Here is a 26,860-nt window from a genome sequence, read left to right as displayed (position 1 = left end):
CTGGTAACCGTGTTCTGGGCACTGCGCCCCACGTCACTTCTAAATTTTAAGCTCCTTTTGTGGGGTATAGTTTGAAGGTTTCCTGCTCCCGCCCCAGAGAGCACGCCTGGGCTTCCAGAACTTGGGCGCCTGGAGCCCTTCTAACGCCCAGTGTGCTCAGCCCTGAGGATCTCACGGGAGGCTGTGCTCGCCGTCGGCGACGCTGAGCTGTGGCAGCGGCCCGGAAACGGCGGGCACCGCAGCCCGGCAGCGCCGCTGGGACGCCGGCTGGGAGGTGGCCTGGCACAGCCTGAGCAGCGGCAGGGACGGGGGACAGCTTCTGTTACCGTGGCTCCTCGGCTCACCAGATCCCGTGTTCTGAAGGAGACGGACTGCTCTCCCGATCGGCCTGCCGGCTGTCAGCAGACCTAGGAAGGAAGCATCCCTCACACTGGTCAGGGACACCACCGGCAGGCTGCTGGGGAGGCCCTCAGGGCTGCGGACGGGCCCGGGACACCGCACCCACTCACTTTCCCACAGGATGCCGGCCCGCAGCGCGTTGTCCTGCAGGAATGTCGGCCACTGATTTGTCAGGATGCTCCTGACCCCCACCAGACTCAGAAGGATGGCAGTCTTGATGGGCTCCTCCAGGGTCAGCTGGGGCACGCTGCAGGGGATCGAGCTCCAGTGGGACGGCCCGAGCCGACCCCAGTCCACAGCCCAAATAGCCCCAAGTATTGGGCTGACAGCTCCTCAAGTGCTTGAAACAATGAAGAACACCCTCCCCCCACCCCGCCCCCCTGCCCCCCCGCCACGTGAAATGCCATTTAACAAGACAAGGCATTCCGGAGTGCCACCAAATCCCTCCGGACCACTCCCAGCCTTGCGGGGAAGTCAGGAGGCAGAGCATCCATCGTGAGGTGGCAGCCCACACAGGCCCCAGGGTGCATGTGATGTGGGGAGCTCTGAAGCCAGGGCACCCTCCCAGCTGCTGGCCCCCTGGCCCCTGGCCCAGTCCCCGCAGGCCTTAGTCTTCCACTGGAGCTCCCCTCCCTCTTCCGCTGCACCCCCCCCCCACCAGCCTCTTCCAGGGCGGGGTCTGGGGGCAGATGGCTCTGCCCATGGGACGCAGGGACACTCTGTCCCCCCACACTTCCCAGGGAGCACATCTATCAATCCTAGGCCCCCCAGGCACCCCCATTCAGTGTGTGGAGGCCAGGCTGCTGGCCCAAGCTGGTGCAGGCACCTCTTGTTCTCTGAGTTCTCCATATGCCGCCGCATGCTCTTGTAGGACCGGGTCAGGCCCAGCAGGACCATCATCTGGCACTCTGCAGGACACAAGAGGGGCAGCTCAGCAGCCGCACGCCCAGGAGTGGGAGGCCCGTGCAGGCTGGTGGTGTCACCCAGGGCGTGGGGCAATCAGGGAAATGCAGCCCAATAAGGCCGAGGCTCGGACTTGACGTCCATAGACCCTTTCCCAAGACCCGCCGGCTGCACCAGCGCACGGGGACACTATCTACTTCAGGAGCCCCACACCCTTCCCAGTCTTCTCGTGCAATCGGCTCAGCTCCCAGCATGCCCTGCCAACAAGGCAGCCCAGCCTGCCGGGGGCGGTCTCAGGCACATGGCCCCGTGTGTCCGCTGAAACAGCAACACTTGGCCATGGGCATGCCGAGAGCCCCATGTGCACAGGCTTTCTGTGCACTTCCTGCAGTGGTCTGGCTGAGGGCAGGCTTGGGGGGCTGTCCCCAGGGGCAGGCAGAACCTCCAACAGTCGGGAATAGCAGAGGGCCCCAGTGGTGGTGTCAGCCCCACACGAGCCTGGTGAGCTTAAGAATGCCTCTGACCTCACGCATCTGAGAAGGCCTTGTTTCTACCTCCTCTAGGGGTAAGGAATGCGCCAGTGACAGGCTTCTGGGGTGGGCTGGACTGTGGCGTGGCCCATCTCCAGGGGCTGGGAAGGAGACCGGTAGCAGGTGATGGTGTGGGGGTGTTCAGGTGCCCTGACCACAGGACACATGTCCACGTGCTTGTTATGCTGTCATCACTGGGCCATGTGCCTCTTGAGGGTCCCCGAAAAGGCTCTCCTAGCGACTACACAGTGTGCCAGTCAGCCTCTGCCTCAGGAGAAGGTCACTCAAGGGCAAGCCAGACCGCCCACTCAGAAGTCCTCAGGGGACGGCCAGACAGAATACAAGGCCTAGAGTGCCCACATTTATGCTAGGAGTCGGGGGGGGGGGGGTTGTGGTCAGTGTGTTCTGGAAATGCCCACCCTAGCCCTCCTGGACTCTGCAGGCCCAGCCCTGGGGGTGACCCTCCCAGCTCCTGCCTCCGGCTGCACCTGTCAGGTCTAGAACTCTGAACTGGGTCTCTGAGAAGTGGAGGAGGGGTACGAGGGCAGGAGGAGGCTTCCCCTAGAGCCCCGCTGTGCTTCCAGTGTCCCTTTCTCAGACAGACGATGACTGATGGCGACGCAAGGGGCCTTGCTCTGTCCCTGTGTAGATCCATCTCATGCACTGGGGTCCTGGCAGAGCGTCAAGCATCTGGGGCCCGGAGGGACTGCCTCACCTTGTAGGTTCATGGCAGCCAACCTTTCAACCAGTATGTGGGACAGGAAGCTCTCCATCCCGTAGAAGAAGAAGCCGCTGCAGCTGCCCAGGAGCTGCTCCCACTCGGCCTGGCTGCAAAGGGAAGGAGGGCGGCCTGGTGGTGGGAGCCAGAGGCCAGCAGCCGGCGTCCCAGGGTGTCCCCGGGGTGCTTTGAAAGCAAAGCCTGTCCTGTGCTCTTCACTCCCCGTCCCACCCCTCTGCCAGGACAGGGCTAATGTACACTCGGCGTCAGCCTCCATCCTGCGTTCTATCCACATGGTTCTCCGGAGAAAGGACCTCGGGTCCCTGGAATGAACTCCCATCTCACTGAGCAGTGGCTCTGGAAAGTGCTAGAAGGACACTTCCCTGATGGCCAACCACTCCCAGGTCTCTGAGAGAACCCACAGGGGAGTGTCCCTGCCCCCAGCAGTCCACACCACTCCAGCAGGCCCCGCCCACTGCCCACAGGCCCCACCCACATGCAACCCTGCACTTCTCTGGCGGGTCCCTCTACAATACTGCCCCTCCTCCTCTCACAGGCCCCGCCCACTCACAGCCCCGCCTTCTCTCTCACAGCCCCGCCCCACGGGCCCCGCCCTTCACTCGAAGCCCCGCCCCACACCCCCCTTCTCCCTCGCAGCCCCGCCCACGGGCCCCGCCCTTCTCTCTCGCAGCCCTGCTCTCCCCCAGCCCCGCCCCTCTCCAGCAGGTTCTCCTCCTACAATCCCCCCAAGTCCCAGAGCCAGGGGCACGCCCTGCACTGGACTGGCTGGGGGACCCCGGGCAAAAGCACACTCCCGCGTGCCAGGTCCTCGTCTGTAAAGTGGGGATGAGGACAATGACGCCACCATGCAGGCACCGTGAGGACCAAGGAGCCCACTGTGTGATGAAGAAAGGCCAGACACCAGGAGCCTCTGGGGGTGGGGGTGGCAGGGGGTTTGACAGGACAGAATGCAGGGTCAGGGTTGGGGGGGGCCTGAGGGAAAGAGGGAGGAGAGAGGGACAAGGGGGAGACGGAGGACAGCAGTCCCTCCCGTGTGTGGGGCACCCCCAGCTGGCTCACATCAGCCTGCTGGCTGCAGGACGGTGTCCCCAGAACCCCGACACCAACCTGGGGAAGTGCTTATTTCCCAGATGTCCCACCCAGAGAGCAGTGAACGTGTCTCGGAATCTTTCCAAAATTTCCCGGGTGACGAAGACAGGAGTCAGCCTTTCTGCAACAGGAAATGAATGGAGCTTGTCTCAGATGTGGGACACTGAGGGAGATGGGCAGGGCCGTCCCCTGGCGCGGCCCCTAGCGCGGCCCCTCGTGTAGAGACACGGGACATGGTGGAGTCAACGTTTCCTGCGTGTGGAAATGTCAGTGCTCCTTCCCGCCCTCCTTTGTGGAGATTTTACTCTTGATCTTAGCCAAAGGCCGAGAAGTGATGTAAAACCAATTTAGCAAAAGAAGAGCCCGCAAGAATTAGACACTTAGAGCTGCCCTGGGCGGCAGGAAGTCCCGTTTTGGGCTCTGAGAATGGGGGCAGCGGACCTCGCTTCAGGGGTTCACTTTTCCTACAGCTACAGTCCCGACTTGGCTGTGATGGCCACGGCCGCAGGACCCCACTCCCCCTGTGGTCAGTGTAACGGGAGGCAGCCGAGGGTGGAGCCCGGAGGGTGGTGTGTGTTGTGTGTGCCCATGTGCGTGCGTCAGGGGCCCATGGGAGGCACTCACCTACGCCCTGGGCCTCCCCGTAGGGGTCCACGACGACTAGCTCTGGGTTAAGGAGAAACAGCGCTTGCGCCTGGGTGTCCCAGACGGCGGGGCCGGTAAAGGATACACTTGAAGCTGTCGGCGTCGACTACGATGCAGTCAGGGGGGACGAGCCGGGGCGGAGCGTCCTGCACCAGAGACAAGGGTCGCTGGGGGGTCCTGCGTCCTGCAGGGGGGACCCAGCCTCCCCAGGCCCATCTGCCCACCTTCTGTCCCTTCTTCGCCGGACTCCTCTTCTTGCCTCTGCCCTCCTTCTTCACGGTCCCCTCGGCTGCGGACAACAAAAGAAGGTGGTGTTTGGGGCTAGAATAGTTGGTGGCACACAGCATTATGAACACAATAAATGTCCCTGAACTGTTCACTTTAAAATGGTTATTTTTTTCACCTTAATTAAAAAAAAAAAAAAAGTAGTGAGAACAACTGACTTTAATTTTTGTAAAGGTGAAAGAGCTGTAGTTTCTGAAATGTAAAGGCTTGCAGGGCTGGGGAAAACCCGAGGCGGGAGTGTTCAAGAAAGGAACCGTCACCAGAGGCCCTGCTGCCTACCCGGCTGACCATTCACACACCATGCCGGGCACCCACCAGTGTGCCCGTGGCGTGGCCCAGTCACAGGGCCGGGCCCGGCTGGTTGCTCTGCCTCCTGCACAAGGATTTACACTTCTCTGTTCTAGTGGCTTGCAGATTCTTTTGGAGGGTCCAAAAATAATGACAGTTCACTTCCTCCCTTCTGCCCTCACGCCTCTCACTTCTGCGCGTCTACCCGCATTGCGGCTCCCGCAGAGAGGGGACGGAGGTGCGGCTGGGGCTCTGCTGTGTCCTGACAGGGCCCCGCCCGGGTGTGCCGTCAGGGAGGAGGCTTGCTCTAGGTCTGGATGGAGCCTCCACCAGGGTGAGGTATGTCCACTCTGTCCCGGTTTGCTAAGAATTTCTAGTATGAACGCACACATTTTATCAAATGCTCTTTTCCTGCAGCAACTGAGATGCTTGTAACTTCGTTTTCCTTTAATCCAATATAATGACACTTGCAAATTTTTGAGGTCAGACTGGGTGATGCAAGTTCTATTTTTCTTTCTTGTGCTGGTCTTGGCAGTTTGGGTGTCAGGGGCCGACAGAAGGCTAGGACGGGTTGGCCCCTTTTCCCTACTCCAGGGAGATCTGTTAAGACTGACGTGAACTGTTTCCGGAAAGTCTGGTAGATCTCAGAGGAGTAAATCTGTTCATCTCCTTTCCTTGCTGGTTCTGAGACTGTTTGGGGTTTTCCTTCTTGAGTCTGTGAGCTGTTTTTCCCCAGGACTTGGTCTGCTTTGCCTAAGGGTTTGGATATACTGTTGTTAGGTCTCTTAGGATCTTTTAAATCTCTGATGCATCTTTAGAGTTTGAGTCTCTTTTCATTCCCAACTTTGTGTATTTGTGCACCATCCGCCTTTTTTCTTGATCATTCTTACCAGAATGTGTCTATTTTATGAGTTTAAAAAAAAAAAAATTATTTCCAGGGCGCCTGGGTGGCTCAGTCGGTTAAGCGTCTGCCTTCGGCTCAGGTCATGATCCCAGGGTCCTTGGATCGAGCTCCACATCGGGCTCCCTGCTCGGCCGGGAAGCCTGTTTCTCCCTCTGCCACTCCCCCTGCTTGTGTGCGCTCGCTCTCTCTCTGTCAAATAAATAACATCTTTAAAAAAATTTGTTTTGCTTTCTATTTTGTTGATGTCTGCTCATGTGTTTATTGTACCCTTTCCTCTGCTTTGAGTTTTTTTTTCTTTTGCTGTTCTTGCTCTAACTTCATAAATTTGATGCTTAGCTTGTACACTTCCAACCTTTTCCTTTCCTGATATGGACATCCAAAGCTGTGAGACCCTTCCAGCCCTGCGGCCATAGCACTCCACCAGCCTTGGACTTCCTGCCATCCTTTCTCCTGAGGCCCGGGAGATATGCAGAAGTGTGTTTTTAAATTTGAAATGAATGGGATTTAAGAAATCCTCCTTTGGGTAGCGGCTTCTGAGCTGATCACGCCGTGGTGTCGGCCAAGGTGGTCGTCACTCCAGGTGTTGTTCCTGGGGAGAACGTCCCCAGTTGTTGTACGGCTCCGGGTCTGTCCACGGCACGGCTCAGACTCTGCTTTTCCTCTGTTTGTCCGACCTGCCGGACGTGGGGTGTGCATGATCTACCACCGCGGGACGGGTCCCCCCGTCTTGCCCTAGTGTTTGCTCGTTGCTTCACATAGTTTGAGGCGATTTTATCCTGCTGACAAACCGACCGTTACCACCATGGAATGACCCCAGCCCTGACGGTGCTTACGGCCGTCAGGTCTGTTCCGCGAGACAATGGGTCACTCCATCTGTCTGTCCGCTCTCTGGCCTGCTGTCAAACCCACGTCCCAGGCTTCGGCGTGCCTCGTCATCCACGCTGTCACGGAGTTGACCGGTGTGGCCCACTTATTTATTTATGTTTTAGTTTATGACCCACATGGACTAATCTCCACCACTTTGCCTTTTGATTTTTATTTGTTCCGTTCGCTGGCTGCTAGCAGCTCGGGTGAGGTGTTCGGATCATTTGCTTTTCTTGTTCGTGTCCCTCTGTTGATCTGGAGTTCATACACCGATTCTCTGCTTTTGGTGGTTCTCCTTAAAGATTTACCAGGAACATTTCACCCGCAAACGTGCATGCAGCCGGAGCAGCTCACGGCCCCGACAACACCCCCTCTGGGTGTGCGGGACCCTGGGGATCAGCACTCAGTAACGCGTAGAGAGACTGAACTCACACCTCGCAGGTATTTTTGTTAGAGTTTGGGTGCGTTTCCTCTTGCTGCTGTAACAAATCACCACACACATTTAGTATCTCACAGACCTGGAGGTCGGGGTCGAACGCATCCCACTGGGCTAAAACCAAGGTGTGTGCAGGGCTCTTTCCTCCTGGGGAGAATCGGTTCCGGCCTTCTCCAGCCTCCGGTGGCCTCAGCTCCAGGGCCTCCCCATCTTCAGAGGCGGCAGCATGGCCTCTTCCCATGTCTCTGTGACTCTCCTGCCTCTGTCTTAGGAGGAGCTCGATGCTGCCATCGGGCCTCCCGGCTCATCCGGGACACTCTCCCGTGTCGGGACGGTCACCGGGTCACACTCCCAGATCCTGGGGAGCAGGGTGTGCATGCGTCCGGGCCGCCGCTCCTCCTGCCACCCAGGGTGGCTCTTCTCTGCCGCCCCCGCCACGGCAACACGGGCCACGCGGAGCCGAGGAGAAAGGACGCTCCCGTAAATGGCGCCCCCGAGGGGAAGAAACGGAAGCGCACCGCACACTGCGGGTCAGGAGGGTGGATACCACGTAAAAGGCAGGAAAGAAAAACAGATGTATTTACGAGATATCATGGGAGAATAGCTTCATGATTGTGACGTAAGAAAACAAGTTTTAAAAAAAGACCCCAGGGCGCCTGGGTGGCTCAGATGGTTAAGCGTCTGCCTTCGGCTCACGTCATGATCCCAGGGTCCTGGGATCGAGTCCCGCATCAGGCTCCCTGCTCCTTGGGAGCCTGCTTCTCCCTCTGCCTCTCTCTCTCTCTCTGTCTCTCATGAATAAATAAATAAAATCTTAAAAAAATAAAAAATAAAAATAAAAAAAGACCCTAAAGCACAAGCGATTAAGCAAAAGAATGATATATTGGACTATATTAAAATATTGTGTTCAAACGGCACCATTTAGGCGAGTGAATGGACAAGCTCCAGAGTGGGAGGAGGCATCTGTCGTAAATAATAAGAAAATCCATATGCAAACCTACGGAAACCCCACAAACCGAAAAGAACAAAAACCAGATAACCTGGCAAAACTTGGCCCTAGACGCGGACACGAGTGAGTCCACGGTGTGCCCGGTGGGGGGCGGCGTATTCTCTGTCCTGTTATTTGAGGGGGTCTTGGACGCGGCGAGCTCGCCCACAAAGGACCCTCCCTCCTCACGGGGGGCTGGCACCGTCCGCACAGGAGAGGCAAATACCCCTGCTGTCGGTCTCCCCCGGCCCCATCCGCTCTTCGTCCCACTTTCCCTCTTTTTCTGCCTTTTGTGCATTCTTGTGTATTTTGTGCTCCCCTTCATCTTCTCCATCGGTGTGCAGGCTGCAGCCCTCGGACTTTCTGCGGTGACGTAAGGATGCGTGGTCTCCATCGGGAAGTCGGGGTCACTCCGGGCCTCGCTTCTCGGTGTTCCATGGTGGCTGCCGAAACACTGCTGGGGTTCTCGTCACTCTGAACACCCGCCCTGGAGTCTCCTCTCCGCTTCCTGTGTCTGGGACTTATGGAAACTTCTGGACACATGGGATTATGGTTTTCGTCAGATCTGGGGTGGGGACACTGGCCATTATTAATTCCTGTATTCCTTCTCTGGGCTCATGGCCCGTCCTCCATGGGGTCAGCCCCATTCTCGGGGACCAGGTTCCGCACGGCCTGCCCTCCAGTGTCCGAGACCCACCACTCCAACTATTTCGGGTTTTCACTTGTTTCTGTTAGAAGGGCAATCTGGTCCTTCTTACCTTCTCCCGGATGGAAGCCAAAGTCCAAACTCTTTGTTTTTAGTTGAACACATTTATTGAAGTGCAGCAAAGAGCACAGAGCACAAGCCTCCAGCCTGGACAGGTTCACATGCTGGGCACATGGGTGCGAACAGCCCCCAGGACAGGACAGGGTCAGCCCGAGTCCCCAGCTGCCCCCAGGCCTGAGTGCCGTCCGTCCTCCCGGTCCCCTCCCTCCCTGCCCCTCACCACCTAGGAAATGAGTAGCCATGTCGTTGGTCACCACCCATCCCCGGTTTGTGGGCCAAGAACAATGTTTAATTTCTCCTTCAGTGGACCTTTAGCACCGCTCAGACACTGGGCGCAGAGCAGGTGCTCTGTGACTCTGCACGGATGAGGGCCTGGAAGAAAGCGTGAACGCCTGAGAAGGAGCGTCTGACAGGAGTCCGCGTGAGGTACCTTAGCCGGGCCCGGCTGGGGGTCGGCATCGTGCGGCCGAGGGCGCCCCTACCTGTCTCCTCCCTGTGGAGACGGTGGTACAGCATCTGCAGGGAGAACTCCCGGGCCACGGAGGAGACCACGGCCCCCTCAAACACGGAGAGGCCTTCCAGCGGCAGCTCCAGAAGGTCCTTGTCCACAATGAGGATGGTGTTGTCTGCAGCCTCGAGCGGAACTGCGGACAGGGGACACCAGCTACGAAGGCCGAGGGAGACGCGCTCCCGCGGGCGGGCAGAGCCCTGGGGCGGGCCTGCTGGTCCAGGTCTGTCCGTCCTTGTGGAAGTCATTCGACCGCACACAGACGAGGTCTGAGCTGGGCTCAGCGCGTGAGGAGTGGGGCCCGGGGCGCGCCCGGGCTCTCTGGGGGATGGACACTGGTTCTGGTGGCACAGCTAAGTCACAGCTCAGACCCGGGTGGGGCCCAGGTCACAGGGTCGTCGGGTCCTCCATGGTTCGAGGACCTGCCCCCACATGGGCAGCCAATTCCTGGGGCAGGTCCAGGAATGCCATGACTCCTTCTAAGCACGGAACCCCCTTTCGAAGGATGAAGATGTGCGCTAAAGGATTTGCACCCCTGCGATGTGGCAGCTTCTCCAAGTGACCACGGAGCCCTCGGAGAAGCTGCTGGACCTGCCTGGCTCGTGAGAAAACCTGCTCTTTGTGACAGGTGTGAAGGGGACGAAGGGCGAGGCCACGAGACACCTGAACTGAATTAACTATATGTACAAAGTAAAAACAAATCACTTAAAAGTAAGCAAAGGCCTTAATCTGGGGAATTTTTAGGGCAGAATCTCAGTTCACAGTGACCTCAGGTGGGCAAGTTCTGGCCCCTCACCCTAAGGGCGGCCCCGGGCGGCCGCGGGCACCGCACGTGAGCCGGAGTGACCACGTCTAGGGCGAGGTGTTGGCCCGAGGGCACCGCCAGGCACTTGGAAATCAAAGCACCCTTGGATAGAGCAGCCCCTCCTTTCCCTTCTATTGAGTAATTCTGTGGGGGCGACAGAAAAGGCGAGCGATGAAAATGCCTTTGAGAAAACGATTTACAAAGCCGCAGGCGCGGGGTGGGAGGCAGAACCCCCCCGGACGTGCCACGCCCCTGGCCACTTGTGGGGTGTGCGTGATGGAGCCAGCACATTTCCCACACGTGTAAGCACAGCGAGTGAGAGCCAGACGGTCCGTCCTGGTGGCACAGAGGTGACCGGGAAGCCACCGCTCAGGCGCCGGGGCCCTCTCCCCCGCGGCGGCTGCACCCGGCACGTTCACCCTTCCTCCAGGAGATCGGCAGATCACTGACCAGAAGCTCGTCTGCCCCTCGTGTCGTCTGGGGCACACGCAGCCCGCCAGCTTTCCCAGGAAGGGCGGGCGTGCGGGGGTCTGTGGTGCGGCCGGCAGGGGCGCCAAGCCCCCACCCAGGGCGCTGGCACGGGGCTGCGCACACAACCTTCTGGGGACCTTCCCACCTCCCGGGGAGGCCCTCTGGGGGGCCTGTTCCCGCCCCGCCTGCGCTCTTGGGTGAATCCCAGCCCAAGTTCTCCCGCAGAAGCTCCCGTCAGGCCCCCACTCACCATGGGGCGGGGACACTTTCCTTTCCTTGTCTTTGCCCTTTGATTTCCCGGAATCCGCAGCAGGCGTGGGAATCTGTGTTCTAGAAGTCAAAGGCATGTCCAGGTTCTTAAAAACACGTGAATATCACATGCACTAAGAATGGGAGGAACATCAGGGCAGTGAGCCCCACGAGGCACGTTCCATAACTCACTCCTGGGTACCGGTCTCCCTGTACTGGGGGCCAGGGATAAGAGCACACACAGGAGCAGACGGGACTCAGGATTATCTCTGACCTACGGGCAAACCTCAAAAGTACCACTCGCTCAACTGCCCAAGCCCTCTGCCTTCTTCTCTACCGAGCATAAATCACAGGGGCTCAGGACTGGGCCGCGCTCCCCACTCCCACCCTGCACCAGCAACAGAAGGGACCTGAGTGGCTGGGACACGCCCCCAGAGAAGATTTTCAGCAGCCCTAGGGCTTATTCCCTACAACAGATGGTCCTGAGTCGGGCATTGTGGATGTGAATTCAGCATGGCCTGATTCAGCACAGAGCGAAGCTCATCAACTTCACAGCATCAGAGACTCGGACTTCCACGTGGGAACGACATTCCCCCACCCCACAGCCGGCTCATTCTGGGATTCGGGGAGGCAGCAGAGCTGGCCTGCAGGCTGAGCCCCCCACCCTGTCCGCCCTAGCTCCCGGGTATCCTATTCCTGGCTGCTCCCAGCATTTTGGGGCACTGCTGGGGACGGAGACATGGTGACCCTCCTGTCTGTCCCGAGGAGAGTGCCAACTTTGCGCCCGAAACCCACCCCCGCCGGGATGTAGCCAGCCCCTCCCTCGCCCTCTGTGGCCTCTGCCCTCAGGGCTGGCAGCTGTCAGCCCACGGCAGGTACCTGGCCGCTGGGCTGCTGAGCACTGGGAACAGTGGCCTCAGGTACTCCTCCATGGACGCCAGGACATCACTGAATCTCTGCAGAGAGTGTCCTTCCCTTTCAAGGCGCGCACTTTCCAATTCCTGTCTCAACCCAAACATCAGCCCGTGATTAGAAGTGTGTAAGGGTGGGGGCCTCATAAAATCCCAACCCTATTAAAGCAAAGAATGGGAAGGACCCTGCAGGGCCCTCGAACATGCCCTTCCCAAAAAAAGCCTGGCGGCCAGGGGCCCAGTCGGCTGCAGAACAGGGCTCCCTGCACCCGCCTACCCCAGGACCAGGGCCCACCAGATTCCCCTGCGGCAGTGCTCCTTGCCGCGTCCGCCCGCCCCGTCCTCCGAGAGGTCACCCTGGCATCCCGGCCCCACAGGGTCTCTGCTGACATCAAGAGGCAGCCGCACCAGACTCGCTCAGGGATTCAGAGAACTGGCTGCCCTGTGGGGACCCCGACCTGAGTGTCCAGCAGTGCCTGGGGTCTGGATGGCCGGTGCCATTCACCTGGTCCTGCCTGCCCCACCTTGCTGCAGCCGAGCCAGGCTCTTGGTCCCCTGCATGGCGGCGGCGGCAGCCCTGGGAGCTGGGCTCATGGGTCTTACCGTGCCTGAGCTCAGGGCCGGGTCCTCATTGTTCACCTCAGCCTGGGTCAGCTCCCGGAACTGCTGGGCACTGGCCAACAGGCAGGAGAAGGTGTCCGGGCTCACGGCCACCCGTGCCACCTGGCAGGAGCCTGTGGAGACCGACACCCCTGCTGTCCCCACCCCATGGCCTCACAGACCACCCTCTGGGGCCGAGGACAGAGTGGGGGGTGTGCATGAACGCCGGGAGTGGGTAATAGTGAGCAAACTGCGGGCACAGGGTTTCTCCACGTGAGAAGAAGTTCCTGGCTATGGACACAGCTCGCTCATAGGCACTCACAATAGCTGTCAAAAGTGGGGACACAGATGGATGTCTCCGTTCCACAGCCCTCCTTCATTTTAAATGAAATGCTAAGGGGAATTATATGCCAGAGACGTTAAGGAAGAAAGTGGGAATGTAGTGTTTTTTGGGGAGAAGAAATTCTGGAGGGGGGAGGGGGGAGGGGGTGGCTGGTCCATCTCGGGGCCGCTGGTGGTCCGGGAAACACCCCTGTCTCCTTCCCTGTCTCTCACGGGCTCAACAAACCCCACTGGGCAAGCACATGGAGGGCTGGGTTGCCAAGCCCCCCAGGTATGCATCATGGCCCCCGCCGGTGGAAGCCCTGCGCGGTGCGTGCCCTACAACGTGGGGGAGGCCTGATAAACACCTTCCGCGGCCGAACTCACCTCCCACTTGGAGCACCTTCCCTTTGGCCGCGGGGATGGACTTGGGTCTCTCATAGGCTGTGCAGTACAGATGGGCCCTGTTGGCAGGACACAGGGCAGGGTCGAAGCCCAGCTCATGGGGTCCCGAGTCGGTGAACCACATGCACCCCAGCAGGAGCCCCCTCCCCATGAATGCCGTGGCCAAGTCAAGACAGAATTGAAATAGGCCCATCTGGGCACAGGCGAGGGTTCTGCTCCACGGTGAGGGAGGCCTTCAGCAGACGCACAGGTCCCATGCTGCAGACAGCAAGTGGATGGGGGTCCCCAGGGGTCCCAGCCTGCCTCTCCCAGGGGGTTGCCGCCCCACCCCATCTCAGCTGGGAGCCTCTGCCAGTCCGTGTTGGTCCAGCCACGGCCTTCGGTCCATAACATGCCCTCCATCGTCGCAGCCCCGGTGCTGTGTTCACGCCGCCCGGAGACTTCTTAACAGGGTGGGGGCCGGCCCCAGAACAGGAATAGGAAGGCTTTACCTGTCCGGCGAGTGCTGCAGGATGAGGATCCGAAAGGTAGGCGGGATTTCATTCAGGAGGTTAAAATGCTGCTCAGTGACCCTTAGGTTTTGCCAAGCCTGTGTGTGATAAACAGGAATCAACGGACCGTGCACGATGCAGGCCAGTCGCTGAGATGTCTGCGAGGCTTTGTGCGGGGCCTCAGGCCAGGTGCCCCGCGGCCGGGCTGGGGCGCGACCCCTGCAGGACTCGCGGCCGCCACAAGGGGGCAGAGGGCGCACGCGGAATCCACCGGGATCCCCCGAGCCCACCCTCGGCCTCCGTCACAAGCCTGACCCGCCTGACACGAGCAAGCCTGAGAACCCAAACAAGTAACCAAGGGAAGATCCTCCAGCAACCTAGTGTCTTCCCTCCGTCCTCCTCCCGGTCCCCTGAACGCCACGCGTGTGGACAGGCGCGCGCGCCCCTGCGCTCCCGTGCGCCCCCCGCGCCCCTGCCCCGCTGCGCGCCCCGCCGGCCCGGCCCCGCTCCTCCCACCCGCGCCCCGGCTCCGCGCCCTCCTAGATGAGCACGACAGCCCACAAGCACACGTCCCCACTTGCTGATGAAACCAGCTCCGCGTTTGCAAGCGCCGACTGGGGTCCGCACTGGCGTCCACGTGTGCGCGCGGAGCAGAGAGGAGGCAGAAAATCCTCAGCGGGCCGCACCCACCCGCCCGGATGGGAAGCCGGAGCGTCGCAGGCGCGGAGTCCCGCACCGCCTGAGCGCGCCCCCAGCCTGTGTCCCCTCCGGGCAGTCCCCGCCCGCTTTGGCCGAAGCTGCAGGTCGGGCCTCCAGGCACGTGTTCCCTGGGGACCGGGGAGCATCTCTGCTCAGCGCAGGCCGCCCGCCGTGCTTCCAGAAAGGCTCTTCCGTCGATGCGGCCCGGCTCGCTCCATTGCAGATGTTCAGGTGGGGGTCTAGTAGTGACTGAATGCAGTTTTAATTTTTACAATTCCCTGAAAACGAATGAAGTTGGGTGCCATTAAAAACGTCTATGGACCATTTGGGTATCTTTTGTGGCATTCCAGTCTTGTAGTTTTTCTTCTGTGGGAGCGTCTGTCCTTTTCTCATTGAAGGGAGCACAGAATGCGTGCTCTGAGGGTCTCCTCTGGGGCTTGCTTTTTGTTTAGGTTTTTATTTTAACTCCAGTAGAGTTAACACAGTGTAATATTAGTTTCAGGTGTACATCATAGTGATTCAACACTTGCGTACATCACCTGGTGCTCAGCACAAGTGCACACCTTCATCCCCTATCCCGCCTCCTCCCACCTCCCCTCTGGTGACCATCAGTGTGTTCTCTAGAGTTAACAGTCTGTTTCCTGGCTTGTCTTTTTCCCTTTGCTCATTTTGTTTCTTAAATTCCACATAAGTGCAATCATATGGTATTTGCCCTTCTCTGACTTACTTCACTTAGCATAATACTTTTTAGCTGTATCCACATCATTGCAAATGGCAAGATCTCATCCTTTCTGATGGCTGAATAATACTCCATTGTATATATAGACCATATTTTCTTTATCCATTCATCAGTCCATGGACACTTGGGCAGCTTCCATAGCTTGTCTATTGTAAATAATGCTGCTAATAAACACCGGGGTTCATGTATCCCTTTGAATTGGTGTTTTTGTATTTCTTGGGTAAATACCCAGTAGTGCAATTGCTGGGTCATAGGGTAGCTCTATTTTCAACTTTTTGAGGAACCTCCATACTGTTCTCCAGAGTGGCTGCACCAGCTTGCATTCCCACCAGCAGTGTAGAAGGGTTCCCCTTTCTCCACATCTTCGCCAATTGGGCCTGGGATTTTCTTTGTGGGGATGTTTTTAATAAAAGATTTGATTTCTTTAACAGATAATAAATCATTCAGATTTTCTATTCTGTCAGCTCTGATAGGTTGTATTTTTTGAGAAATTTCTCTATTCCATCCAGATTGCCAAACTTTACCAGAGCACAGTCGTACAGAATATTCCCTTCTTGGCTTTTTGAAGTCTGAAGGATCTCCATGATGTCTTTTTATTGCTGATAGTGGAATTTGGGGCTTTCTTTCTTTCTTTTTTTCCTTTTTGAGTCTTCCTAAATGTTCATCAATTTTATCAGTTTTCTCTTTGGAACACTTCTACCACTGCTGGTTTCCTCTACCATATATTTGTTTTAATTCCATTATTTCTGTTGTGTTTCTTATTTGTTACCTTCTATTTTTCTTAGAGATGTTTTTATTCTAGCTTCTAGAAGTCAAAACCTAAATTACTGTTTTTAAGATTTTCTCCCTGTATTCAAGGCTGTATTTTTCCTTAAGCCCTGCTTTAGACAAGTCTCATAGGTTTTGATATATGACATTTTCATTCTCCAAGTCAGTTTAAAATATTTTCTAAATTTCATTGTGAATTCTCCTTTGACTAACTGATGATGATAAGTATATTGTTTAATTTCAGATTAATTGTATCTTTCAGTTATTGGTTGCTAATTTAATTGCACTATGGCTGGACAACAAAGGGAATGATTTCCCTCGGTTGGAGAGTCTTGAGGTTTGCTATGGCCCGGCACCAGTCCATCCTGGCGAATGCTCCCTGCACTCTTGGAAAGAAGAGAACCCAGTCCTGGTCGGTGCTGCACTCTGTGAACGTCTCTGTGAATGTCCGCGCAGACCTGCACACGAACAGCTTTCGTACACACCCCTGTGTGCTTACTTCCATGGGAAGCCGAGTCGGCAGTGGGTCTCCCACCGGATGCGGGCCTGTCCAGTGCTGCTGTTATTCCTGTCACTTCTGTTTCGTGCAGTTGAAGCTACATCATTGTACATACAGACCGAGGATGCTCATTCCCTGTCGACTGATCCCCGGGTCACCTGGCTTTCATCCGATGAGTATCTTCATGACTTAGATACTGTTTCTCATCTTTTCCATCCAACATTTCTATGTCCTTATATGTGAAGCAAGTCTCATTTAAGCGGCATGTGATTGGATTTTGTTTTTCTTGTCAACCAATCTGACAATTTTAAGTCTTTGACTTGTAGGGTTTGGTCGACTTACATTTATTGTAATTATATATATATTTGGGTTTTGAAATACTATTGCCCTGCCTTTTTCCTACTGGGAACATATGTTTTTATATTCTCTCTCCTCACTCTTTTTGCCTGTCTTTGGGATAATAAAATACTATTATTTGAATTTTTTCTTTTTATTAACTTAGTTACACATTAATTTAGTGATTACCCTAGGGACCATGACATTCACCTTTGGCTTATTATAATCTAATAAAAATGTAATTTTACCCTTCCCTAGTAGTGACAGAAGCTCTGCATTGTAAACTCTGTTTAATCTTTCCTGCTTTTTGCATCATTGTCTTTCATTTTACTTCCACAAAATAAGCTCAGCTCCACAAGATGTTAAAATTACTGTTTTACACACTTAGAATTTATTTCCTTGTACCTAAATATTTGCCTCTGTGGGATTCTTGGTTCTCTTGTGCATTCCGGTGTTTCTGTCTGGCCGGCCCTCCTAGCTTCTTGTGCTGCAGGCCACCCGGCGGCCCACGCCCTCGGTTTCTGTGCGTCCACGCGTGTCTGTGCTCTGCGGTGGGCAGTGGTCTCCCGGCCGGCTCGCAGGCGCCCGTGGCTCCTTGCTGGCGGCCCTCGGGGTTTCTGACCTGGGCAGCGGCGGCTCGGTGCTCGTGGATGCGCTGCGGCTTTCTTGTGTTCCTCCTGCGTGGGGATGCCTGGGGGCTCGTGAGTTTGGGGAGACCGTAAGCCATCGTGTCACTATTGTCTCAGCTCACCCCTGCTTCCCTCTCCAGCGGGGCGATCTTCTGCTAGTCTGCCTTCCCCGTGCCGTGCTCACGCTCCCTGAGGAGACCTCACGTGGCGTCTTGCTGGAGCTGGTGTCCTTGAGGCCACTTCCTCCCAGGATGGTCCTTACTTCCCAGGTGCCATGAGAACCACAAGGAGTTTCAGGCAAACTCCCTGCAGCCCAGCATGCAGCTGCAGTCCCCAGGCGGGTCGTCCCAGCCTGCTGCGAGTCCCAGCAGGTCAGCACTGACACGGGGCGGGGGGCAGTCGGGGACAGCTCGCTGCGGACAGCTTCCCTTCTCAGGAGCTGTAGCTCAGCCTGCTCTCCTGTCCACAGCAGAGGCTTAAGGACAGCAGTTTCTGCTCATCACCAGGCTCCTGCTGTGGCTGCTGGGGTGGCCTGGCTGTGGTCCGCACCCCACCCCCAAGTGCAGCCGACCCCCGAGTCTGTGACTGGTCTGTGCACCTGACCCAGTCAGTGCAGGTCTTCTGCAAGGATCCCTGAGACAGCAGGAGGAGGAGCCCTCACAGCACTCGAGATGGAGTTGGCCGCCACGGACCCGTCCCGCCATGGACCCGCCCCGCCACGGACTGGACCCGCCCCGCCACGGGCCCATCCCGCCACCACCCCGCCCCGCCACCGACCCGCCCCGCCACCGACCCGTCCCGCCACCGCCCCGTCCCGCCACCGCCCCGTCCCGCCACCCACCCACCCCGCCACCGACCCATCCCTCCATGGACCCGTCCCGCCATCGACCCGTCCCGCCACCGCCCTGCCCCGCCACGGACCCATCCCACCACAGACCTGTCCCGCCACTGACCCGTCCCGCCACAGACCCGCATTGCCATGGACCAAGCCCCTGCACCCCCCACATCCAGCCCCATCCTCAGCACTGCACGTGCATCACCGTATTTGGTCCCTCAAGATTCCTCTGAGGTGGGTTACGCCCACCCCAGCCTCAGTGGACACACATGGACGTGTCCTCCAAGGGTCGGCGCCTGGGCTGTGCTGCTTCTCTGGGTGGACTGGCCTGCTCCTCCCTGCCCCGGTGACGGCCTGCACTGCTCTTCAGGAGAAGGCGAGGCTTTCCAGCACTGGCGCTCAGTGGGGGATGATTCTGGGGACCTTTGTGGTTGTCACAGCTGGGGCAGGAGCTGCCAGCATCTGGTGAGCACCCACGGTGCACAGGATGCCCCACCACAAACGACGACCCGGCCCCAAGCATCAGAGGGAGAAGAGAAGCTCTGGACGAAGGGCTGAGGTCGGACCCACACAGGTGCGCACAGAGCAGCAGGGGAGGAAGACGAGTGGGATCGGTCAGAGTGCTCCAGGCTGCCGTCCCGATTCGTTGCATTTCATCAAGTTCCGTTTCCTTAAACACCCAGTTCACACCTGCTCATCCAAGCCGATAGGACGTGCTAGCATCTGCAGTGTTTTACTGCGGGCTGAAAGAAGCACGCCCCCTCCAGAAGACCCTCGGGGGCCCTGTCCCCTCCCGACCTACTGCAGGCCTGGGCATTACAGTCACCAGGAGGCCCTCGAGGAGGCAGAGGTCAGAGAGGGCGAGTGACGCCCCCAGAACCACACAGCTATCGACAGAGTGGCACCGCTGGGCTGTGTGGCCCAGGCAGGCGCGGACGGCTCGCTCACCTTGGAAATGACAGCCAATGTCTGCTCCACGCTGGCCAGGAAGCTGGTGGACGCCCTCCCCTTCTGCTTCAGCTGGTGCTCAAGCTGCAGCAGGGCGGCGAGCTGCGAGCTGCCGGTGCTGGCCGTGGCCGTGAGCAGGACATCCCGCATCATCTCTGAAGCCAGGCAGCTCTGAAACAGACACGGGACGGGGCCGAGGGCCTGAGCCCTGCCCTGGGCCAGGGGGCGCCCATGTGGGAGGGGGGCCAGGGGCTGCTCATCTTGGGATGCTGTGCTTCTCCTGGCCACCGGCCATCACCAGGTGCCCCCAGCATCTGCTCACTTCTTTGCTCTCAGCCTCAAGAGCATGAGGCTTGGTGGACCAGCAGGACATCAGTAATGGGGGCTGGGGCTCAGGGGAACCTCAGGAGGATGGGACAGCCTTCCCCACTTCTTCTGGTGACTGGAAGCTGCCTCTTCCAGCTGAGCACCACCCTCTCAAGGCAGAGACGCCGGCTGTAGCCTGGCTGGCCAGCCCACCAGCAGGAGGGAGTGCCGGGTGTCCAGGGAAGTGCCCCTTCCAAGGTGGCCAAGAAGGGCCTTGAGGAAGGGGCACAGAGCAGAGCCATACCTGAGACAGTGCCAGGAACTGGCAGGTGGCCGCCGGGTCCAGGGCGCCGGTGCACTCCACCATGTCCAGGCTGGCGGCGGCGGCAACGTCCAGGAGGCAGCTTCCCAGGGCGACCTGCATGCACTGCAGCAGCGCCTCGGAGGCCTGGGCCAGGTACCGCCGGGCCAGCACCATCCTCCTCTGCGGGGGCGCAAGGCTCGGGCTCAGGTGGGCTCTGTGGGCGGGGCCTCACGGGGCAGGAGGTGTGGCCGTACCTGCTGATCCGAGCCCTTCCTGCTGTGCTCCTTGGGGGTGGCCCTCGAGGCCTGCAGGTCCTCGTAGTGATCCTTGCTGGCCCTGTCCTCCGGGAGCGTCTCCAGTTGCCTAAGGCCGTTCAGCTCGGGGCTGGCCTACGGAGAAGACACCTGTCAGCAGCATCCAAACCACTGCCAAGCCCGGCTGTGCCCGTCGCACTTGGGGCATCTCTGCGGGACCCCTCGGTGAGGCGTGCTGCAGGTAGCCGTCAGGCCTCTCACCGACTGGACTGACCTGCGGGGCCCTGGCCAGGAGGCCTGGCGGCTGGCAGGTGCAGCCTGGGCGGGGAAGCAGCTCTAGAGAAGCAGGCCCGAGTGTCCCCAGTCTCAGAACAATCGAATTCTGGCTTACTTTCCTTCAATCCTTCAAAGTCACCTTCCCCAGGCACGGGCACCAGCCAGCACCGTGCCACCAGGGCCGAGCAAGGCAGGCGCCCACCTGCCCCCGGGGACCTGGGCCTGCCTGACTGCAGGACCAGCCACCCGACGAGGTCCTCGGGGGTGCCAGGGGGACTCTGCCAGGGAGGGGGGCCAGGCAGCAAGTACAGAGGCAGCCTCTGGGTCTGTGGGGTCACGACAGGGACCAGCAGGGGGAAGCCCGGCCGGGGAACGGGGCTGGGGAACAGGGGTGGGGCTGAGTGGGCACACTTCTTGGAAGACACCTGCGTGTGTTTCCCCGATGGCCCCTCTGGGAGGGAGCGTGGTTAGTGCCATTCCATAGGCGAGGACCCCAACCCCGAGGGGAGGGGACTGCTAAGGCTGCATCTCTGGTCGATGTCCACCTGACTCCACACCTGTGCAGGTGCCCAGCACACACAGACTGAGCGAGGAGCCAAAACTCCATCATTGCCCCCAAATGTGAGTCCAGTCCTAGGTCCTGGGATCCACACAGACAATACGTCCGGACTGGCAATCACACGGGGGTACGGAGCCCAACTGCTCGGGGCTGGGGTCTTCCTGTAAGAGCAGAGTCCATGGGGATGAGCCTGACTTTGCCTGTCAGCAGGCGCCTTCCAGATGGAAGGAGTGCCATCCACAGAGGCATTGAGCCCAGTGGCCTGCTGCTTCTAGAGCCCACGGCAGCAACTGTCACCAGCATTCCTGTCCCGGACTGAGGTGCTCCCCCGGGGCCACCAGGCCTGCTGGGCAGCCTTGCTGGGGGCTCTAGAGACGGTGTGGGTGGCGGAAGGGAGTGAGGGGGCTTGGGGTTCCCTGCTGCACGTGAGGAGGGGGGTTTTCTGCACCCGGCACTCAGGCAGACCCCAGACCCCCTGGAGGAGAGCTGCTGAGATGCAGGCGGGACGCTCACATTTGGGGCTGGGGCGTCCTGCACTTGGACCACCTATGTGCTCACTCCCCCTTCCTCTCCAGAGTCTGTCTCCAGAAGTCCGTTTTTCTCTCCCACCCACTGGTCACGCCGGAGACACTACTGCTTGCCTTTTTCTCCCTTTCTCAGGCCACACCACCCTTCTTAACCAGGGACAATTCGAGGCCTGTTTCATATTCCTGTTCTTACTGAGATTAGGTGAGGTTGAAATAGCTGCTTTTGTTTTTACGCATGGGTGAGGGTCTTGCAGGTGAGCACATACCAAGAGGCCCTCCTCCCAGTAGCAGGTGGGGCGCTCGGGGTCTGCATGCATGGCCAGCAGGCGGAGGGCCCTCCCCGCCAGGCCCAGGACCTGAGCACGGATCTCCACGCAGCCAACACACAGCGAATGCAGGATCCCCAGCTGCGCCAGCACAACGTGGGCCAGGGTCCGCCTCAGCATGAACCATTTCTACGGGAACACAAACCGCCTTGTGGTTCCTTGCACCCTGCCCTGGAAAGTGCCAGAGGACCACCCTCTAACACCCCCGACCCCCCACCACCACCCCATCCTGTCCCTGAGCCCCCAGGAGTGGCGCCATCCAAGCTGAGAAATGCACCCTCTGGCCTTTGGGGAGGGTTTCCAGGGCTTAGGTGTTGGGAGGGTCACTAAAATCTGCTTATATAACCTTGATTTGAGACTCACTGACTGACAAATAGATAAGCTCATATCAAGTTCAATTTTAGGCCTATCTTTGATGTATTTATGGTTACATCAAGTTAATTTGATTCATAGTACATGAAATCTAAGAAAATGTCCGAAATGGCAGGATGTTTCCTTCAGATCTTTTGCAAACTCAACTTTTTTTTTTTTAACAAAATGAATTCACCTTTGTAGAGCTCTTTAATATGCTGCCATAATTAGTCAAAGCAAACGCATACCCTGGGTAGGAGAGTGCAATGCCCCTGGGAACGTCCCCCAGGAGACGCCCAAGGCTGTCAGACCGGGGGCCCTGGGAGCCGCCGGGGCTGAGAACGCACTCGCGGGCAGAGAGCTCGGCCCTGCGCCTTCTCCTGGTCAGTCCTGCCGTCCCAGCACAGCACCCCGCAGACGGGACCGAGAGCAATGGGCCCACTTCGTCTCGGGACGGTTACCAGGCCAGTGGAAGTGTAGTCACTCAAGCTCTGCAGATAGTCGGCCAGCAGCTTGTCCATGGAGCCCTGCTCAAGCTGCTGGGCCTGGGCCTCCGCCCACATGAGCTGCAGCATGTCCAGAGACGCTTCTGCAAGGTTGAGCCGCAGGTGCGCCAGCTTCCTCATCAGAGGCGTGTTGATGTTCTGCAACTGGGCGTGCCGGACACACACAGCACCGCGATTAAAACAACGCACGGGTCCCTCGCCCCCACATCCTCACGCCCCTTTCTTTTCTTGTTTTTTTTTTTTTTTTTTTGAATGGATAAGCATTCTTATTTATTTATTTTATTTTTATTAACATATAATGTATTATTTGTTTCAGAGATACAGGTCTGTGATTCAACAGTCTTATAGAACACCCAGTGCTCATTCCATCACATGCCCTCCTTAATGCCCATCACTCAGTTATCCCATCCCTCCTTGCCCCCTCCACTCCAGCAACCCTCAGTTTGTTTCCTGAGATTAAGAGTCTCTTATGGTTTGTCTTCCTCTCTGGTTTCGTCTTGTTTCATTTTTCCTTCCCTTCCCCTATGATCTTCTGTCTTGTTTCTCAAATTCCTCATATCAGTGAGATCGTATGATACTTGTCTTTCTCTGATTGACTTATTTCACTTACCGTAATACCCTCCAGTTCCATCCACATCGTTGCAAATGGCAAGATCTCATTCCTTTTGATGGCTGCATAATATTCCATCATATATATCTACCACATCTGCTTTATCCATTCATCTGTCAATGGACATCTTGGCTCTTTCCACAGTTTGGCTATTGCAGACATTGCTGCTATAAACATCGGGGTGCACGTACCCCTTCGGATCCCTACATTTGTATCTTTGGGGTAAATACCCAGTAGTGCAATTGCTGGGTCATAGGGTAGCTCTATCTTCAACTTTTTGAGGAACCTCCATACTGTTTTCCAGAGTGGCTGCACCAGCTTGCATTCCCACCAACAGTGTAGGAGGGTTCCCCCTTCTCCACATCCTCGCCGATGTTTATTGTTCCCTGTCTTGTTAATTTTAGCCATTCTGACTGGTGCGTCACGCCCCTTCCTAACCGGGTCCTCCCTCCCAGGCAGCAAGGGGCCACACTGCAGCACCACAAGCTGGTTTGCAAGTTCTAGGGTTTGTACCACTGTATTCACACAGCATGTGCTCTCTCTGGCTGATTCCACTCCCGTATTTATTTCCAACCCATCCACGTTGCTGCTTGCACTCACACCTTTCCACTAACGAGGAGCACCTGTCGTACAGGTGGGCCCCAGCGCGAGTATCCACTCACACTCGGGGCTACTGCAAATACAACGGTCGTGAACACGTGTGCGAGAGCTTCTGTGTGGACGTGGGCTTTCACCTTCCTCAGGTAAATTCCTAGGCATGGGATGCTGGTTCCTCTGGTGGCCCATGTTTAACTGCCAAGCTGTGGTCCGTGCTACACCCCCACAGCAGTGATGAGAGTTTGGTCCCTCTATGGCCGTGCTAACATTTGCTATGCTCTGTCTTTTAAATTGCAGCCATTTTAATAGGTGTGTGATGGTTTCCCTGACTCACTTGTGGGTTCATCTTCCCCTCATGTAATTATTTACCATCCACATATTTTCTTTGGAAAAATGCTCAACTCTTTGCCCACTTTTTATGGGGTTGTTTCTTATTATAAGTTTTATGAGGGTTTTATATTCTGGATACAAGACCTTGTCAGTCATATGGTTTGCAAATATCTTCTCCCAGTTTGTGCCTTGTCTTTTCACTCCCTGAATACCGTCTTTTGAAGAGCAGGCTCCAATTTATCAGTTCTCTCATGGATCTTGCTTTTGTTGCCGTACGTAAGGAATCTTTACTGAACCCAAGGTCCCAAAGATGTTTTCCTCTAGAAGCCTTATAGTTTCAGCTCTTGCCTTCAGATCTATGGTCCTCTTGGGGTTGAATCTCGTGTCTGCTGTGAGGTATGAACTGAAGTCTGTCTTTTGCATGGGGATTTCCAAGTGCTCCAGCACCTACGGTTGTATGGAGTAGCCTTTCTTCACTGAATTGCCTTTGCTGTTTGTTGAAAAGCAATCTTCTGTCTGTCTGTGTATCTATTTCTGGATTCTCTGTTATGTTCCATTGATCTGCTTGTCTTACTTTTACACTAAAACCACACTGCTTTGATTCCTGTCACTTTATAATAAGTCTTAGAATCAGGTAGTGTTAGATCTCCAACTCAGTTTTCCTTTTTAAAATTGTGTTTGCTATGTTACATCTTTTGCAATTCCAAATGAAATTTAAAATATTTTTTTTCAATTTTTATAAAAAGCCTGCAGCTTCTTGGTCAGGATTGCAGAAAATTTATTGAGATCTTAGTAATAGCAAGTCTTCTGGTCCATGAACATTGTATATCTCTCCATCTATTTAGGTCTTCTTCAATTTCTCTCATTGATGTTTTCTAGTTCTCAGGGTAAGTTTTCACTCTTTTGTCAAATTTCATTTTTATGCTGTCCAATGGTTTTGTTTCTGAATTTTTAATATCTGATCAATTGTTGAGAGTATATAGAAATATAAAATTAATATTTGCATATTGTTCTTGTGTCCTGAATTGTTACTGCAATCACTTGTTAGTCCTAGCACATTTATTATCATTTTTGTAGATTGCATGAGATTCTTTCTTCTTTTTTTTTTTTAAGAGAGAGCAAGCAGGTGGGGGAGGGGCAGTGGGAGAGGGAGAGAGAATCTTAAGTAGGCTCCTCACCCAGCGTGGAGCCCAACTTGGGGCTCGATCTCATGACCCTGAGATCAGGACCTGAGCTGAAATCAAGAGTCAGATGCTCAACCGACTGAGCCACCCAGGCGCCCCTGCTGAAATTTTCTATACAGATAATCCTGCCATCTGTAAACAAAGACAGTTTTACTTATTCCTTTCTAGACTGGGCATTTTTAATTTCTTTCTCTTACCTATTGAATTGGCTACAACTCAAGTATAATTCTGAACGAAGGCAGGGAGAGGGCTTTGCTCTCCCCATTAAGTGTGACGTGAGCCCTAGTGTTTTCATGGATGCAGTCTATCAGCTGGAGGAGCTTTCCTTCTATTAATAGTTTGCTAAGAGTCTTTTTTTTTTTTCAATCAGGAATGAGTGTTGGGTTTTGCCAACTGAGGTGATCATATGGTTTTTTAATTTAAAAAAAAATATGGTGAGCCAAATTGATTGATTTTTGAATGTTAAACAATCCCAGGATAACTCCAACTTGGCATTGATGTGTTATCCTTTTTACATATTATTGGATTTAATTTGCTAAAATTTTGTTTAGAACTTCTACATCTGTGTTCATGAATAATAATGATCTGTAGTTTTTGTTTTGGTATCAGGGTCATACTAGCCTTATACAGAGTGGGGACGTGCTCCTTCCTTCTCAATTTTCTAAAAGACTTTGTGTATTGTGCTTTCCTTAAATGTTTGCTAGGATTCACCAGTAAAGCTACCTGGCTCTGATGTTTTCTTTGTGGAAAGACTTTTAACTACAAATTCCATTTCTTTAACAGATGGAGGGCTATTCAGGTGATCTATTTTTTTTTTATGAGTTTTGGTTGTTTGTGTCTTTCAAGGAATTGTTCTATATCATCATAAAGTTGTTCAGAATATTCCCTTATTATCCTTTTAATACGTATAGGATCAATGGTGATGTTACATCTCTTATTTCAGATATTGATCATTTATGTCCTCTCTTTTTTTCCTGATCAGTCTGGACAGAAATGTATGAACTTATTTATCTCAAATAACAACTTGTGGTTTTGTTGATTTTATCTTTTATTTTTATGTTTCCTATTTCACTGATTTCTGCTCTGATCTTCAATTTCCTTTCTTCTTATTTGGAGTTTGCTCTTCCTCTACTTTCTTACAGTGAAGGCTAAGGTCATTAGTTTGGGATCTTTTTTCTTTTCTCATACAGTTATATAGTGCTACAAATTTTCCCTTAAGCATTGCAATTAGAGACATCTTAAAAATTCTGACATGTGTTTTTTCCCCCTTCAGTTCAGAAATACTTTCCCTTTTGATTTGTTCTCTGGCTCATCGTTAATGGATGCTATTTACTTTCCAAATATTTGGGTATTTCACCCATAACTCTCTGGTATTTTTTTTTTAATTGAGGTAAAATTCATATGACATAAAATAACCATTTTAAAGTGTACAATTCAGTGGTACTTAGCGCATTCACAACCTTGTGCAGCATCATCCTTATCTACTTCCAAAATGTTTTGTCATTCCAAAAGGGAACCCCCTCCCCACTCAACAGCCATGTCTTATGCCCCTCCCCAGCCCCCTCCCCTACAACCACTGAGCAGATTTCTGTCTCTATGGACTTAACTATTCTATGTTTTATGTTGCTTTTTGATTTCTACTTTAATTGCATTGTGGTCTTAGTTTATATATATGTACAC

General features: G+C 55.4%; 1 protein-coding gene across 4 annotated transcripts in view; it reads right to left on the bottom strand.

The window, feature by feature from the left end:
* The window catches only part of CFAP46 (cilia and flagella associated protein 46), a 100,007-nt gene that overhangs the window by 3,061 nt on the left and 70,086 nt on the right, over positions 1–26,860 (bottom strand). For 3 of the 4 annotated variants that reach the window (XM_078076935.1, XM_078076933.1, XM_078076934.1), the window contains exons 40-58: positions 22,415–22,603; positions 21,543–21,731; positions 19,915–20,049; positions 19,661–19,840; positions 19,051–19,221; positions 13,598–13,695; positions 13,089–13,165; positions 12,384–12,514; positions 11,749–11,870; positions 10,871–10,950; positions 9,319–9,480; positions 4,530–4,594; positions 4,391–4,451; positions 4,285–4,320; positions 3,679–3,781; positions 2,548–2,660; positions 1,226–1,307; positions 510–646; positions 345–407 (exon numbers count right to left, since the gene is read on the bottom strand). In XM_078076935.1, coding sequence (XP_077933061.1) covers positions 345–407; positions 510–646; positions 1,226–1,307; positions 2,548–2,660; positions 3,679–3,781; positions 4,285–4,320; positions 4,391–4,451; positions 4,530–4,594; positions 9,319–9,480; positions 10,871–10,950; positions 11,749–11,870; positions 12,384–12,514; positions 13,089–13,165; positions 13,598–13,695; positions 19,051–19,221; positions 19,661–19,840; positions 19,915–20,049; positions 21,543–21,731; positions 22,415–22,603 — 2,194 coding nt within the window. Of the gene's footprint in view, positions 1–344; positions 408–509; positions 647–1,225; positions 1,308–2,547; positions 2,661–3,678; positions 3,782–4,284; positions 4,321–4,390; positions 4,452–4,529; positions 4,595–9,077; positions 9,209–9,318; positions 9,481–10,870; positions 10,951–11,748; positions 11,871–12,383; positions 12,515–13,088; positions 13,166–13,597; positions 13,696–19,050; positions 19,222–19,660; positions 19,841–19,914; positions 20,050–21,542; positions 21,732–22,414; positions 22,604–26,860 lie in introns of those variants that run through there. The other variant, XM_078076936.1, reaches the window with a different exon arrangement.

Source organism: Halichoerus grypus, chromosome 7, assembly GCF_964656455.1.
Source record: "Halichoerus grypus chromosome 7, mHalGry1.hap1.1, whole genome shotgun sequence".
Taxonomy (NCBI): domain Eukaryota; kingdom Metazoa; phylum Chordata; class Mammalia; order Carnivora; family Phocidae; genus Halichoerus; species Halichoerus grypus.
The sequence above is the reverse complement of the archived record's forward strand: the minus strand, read 5'-3'. Positions and strand labels throughout refer to the sequence as shown.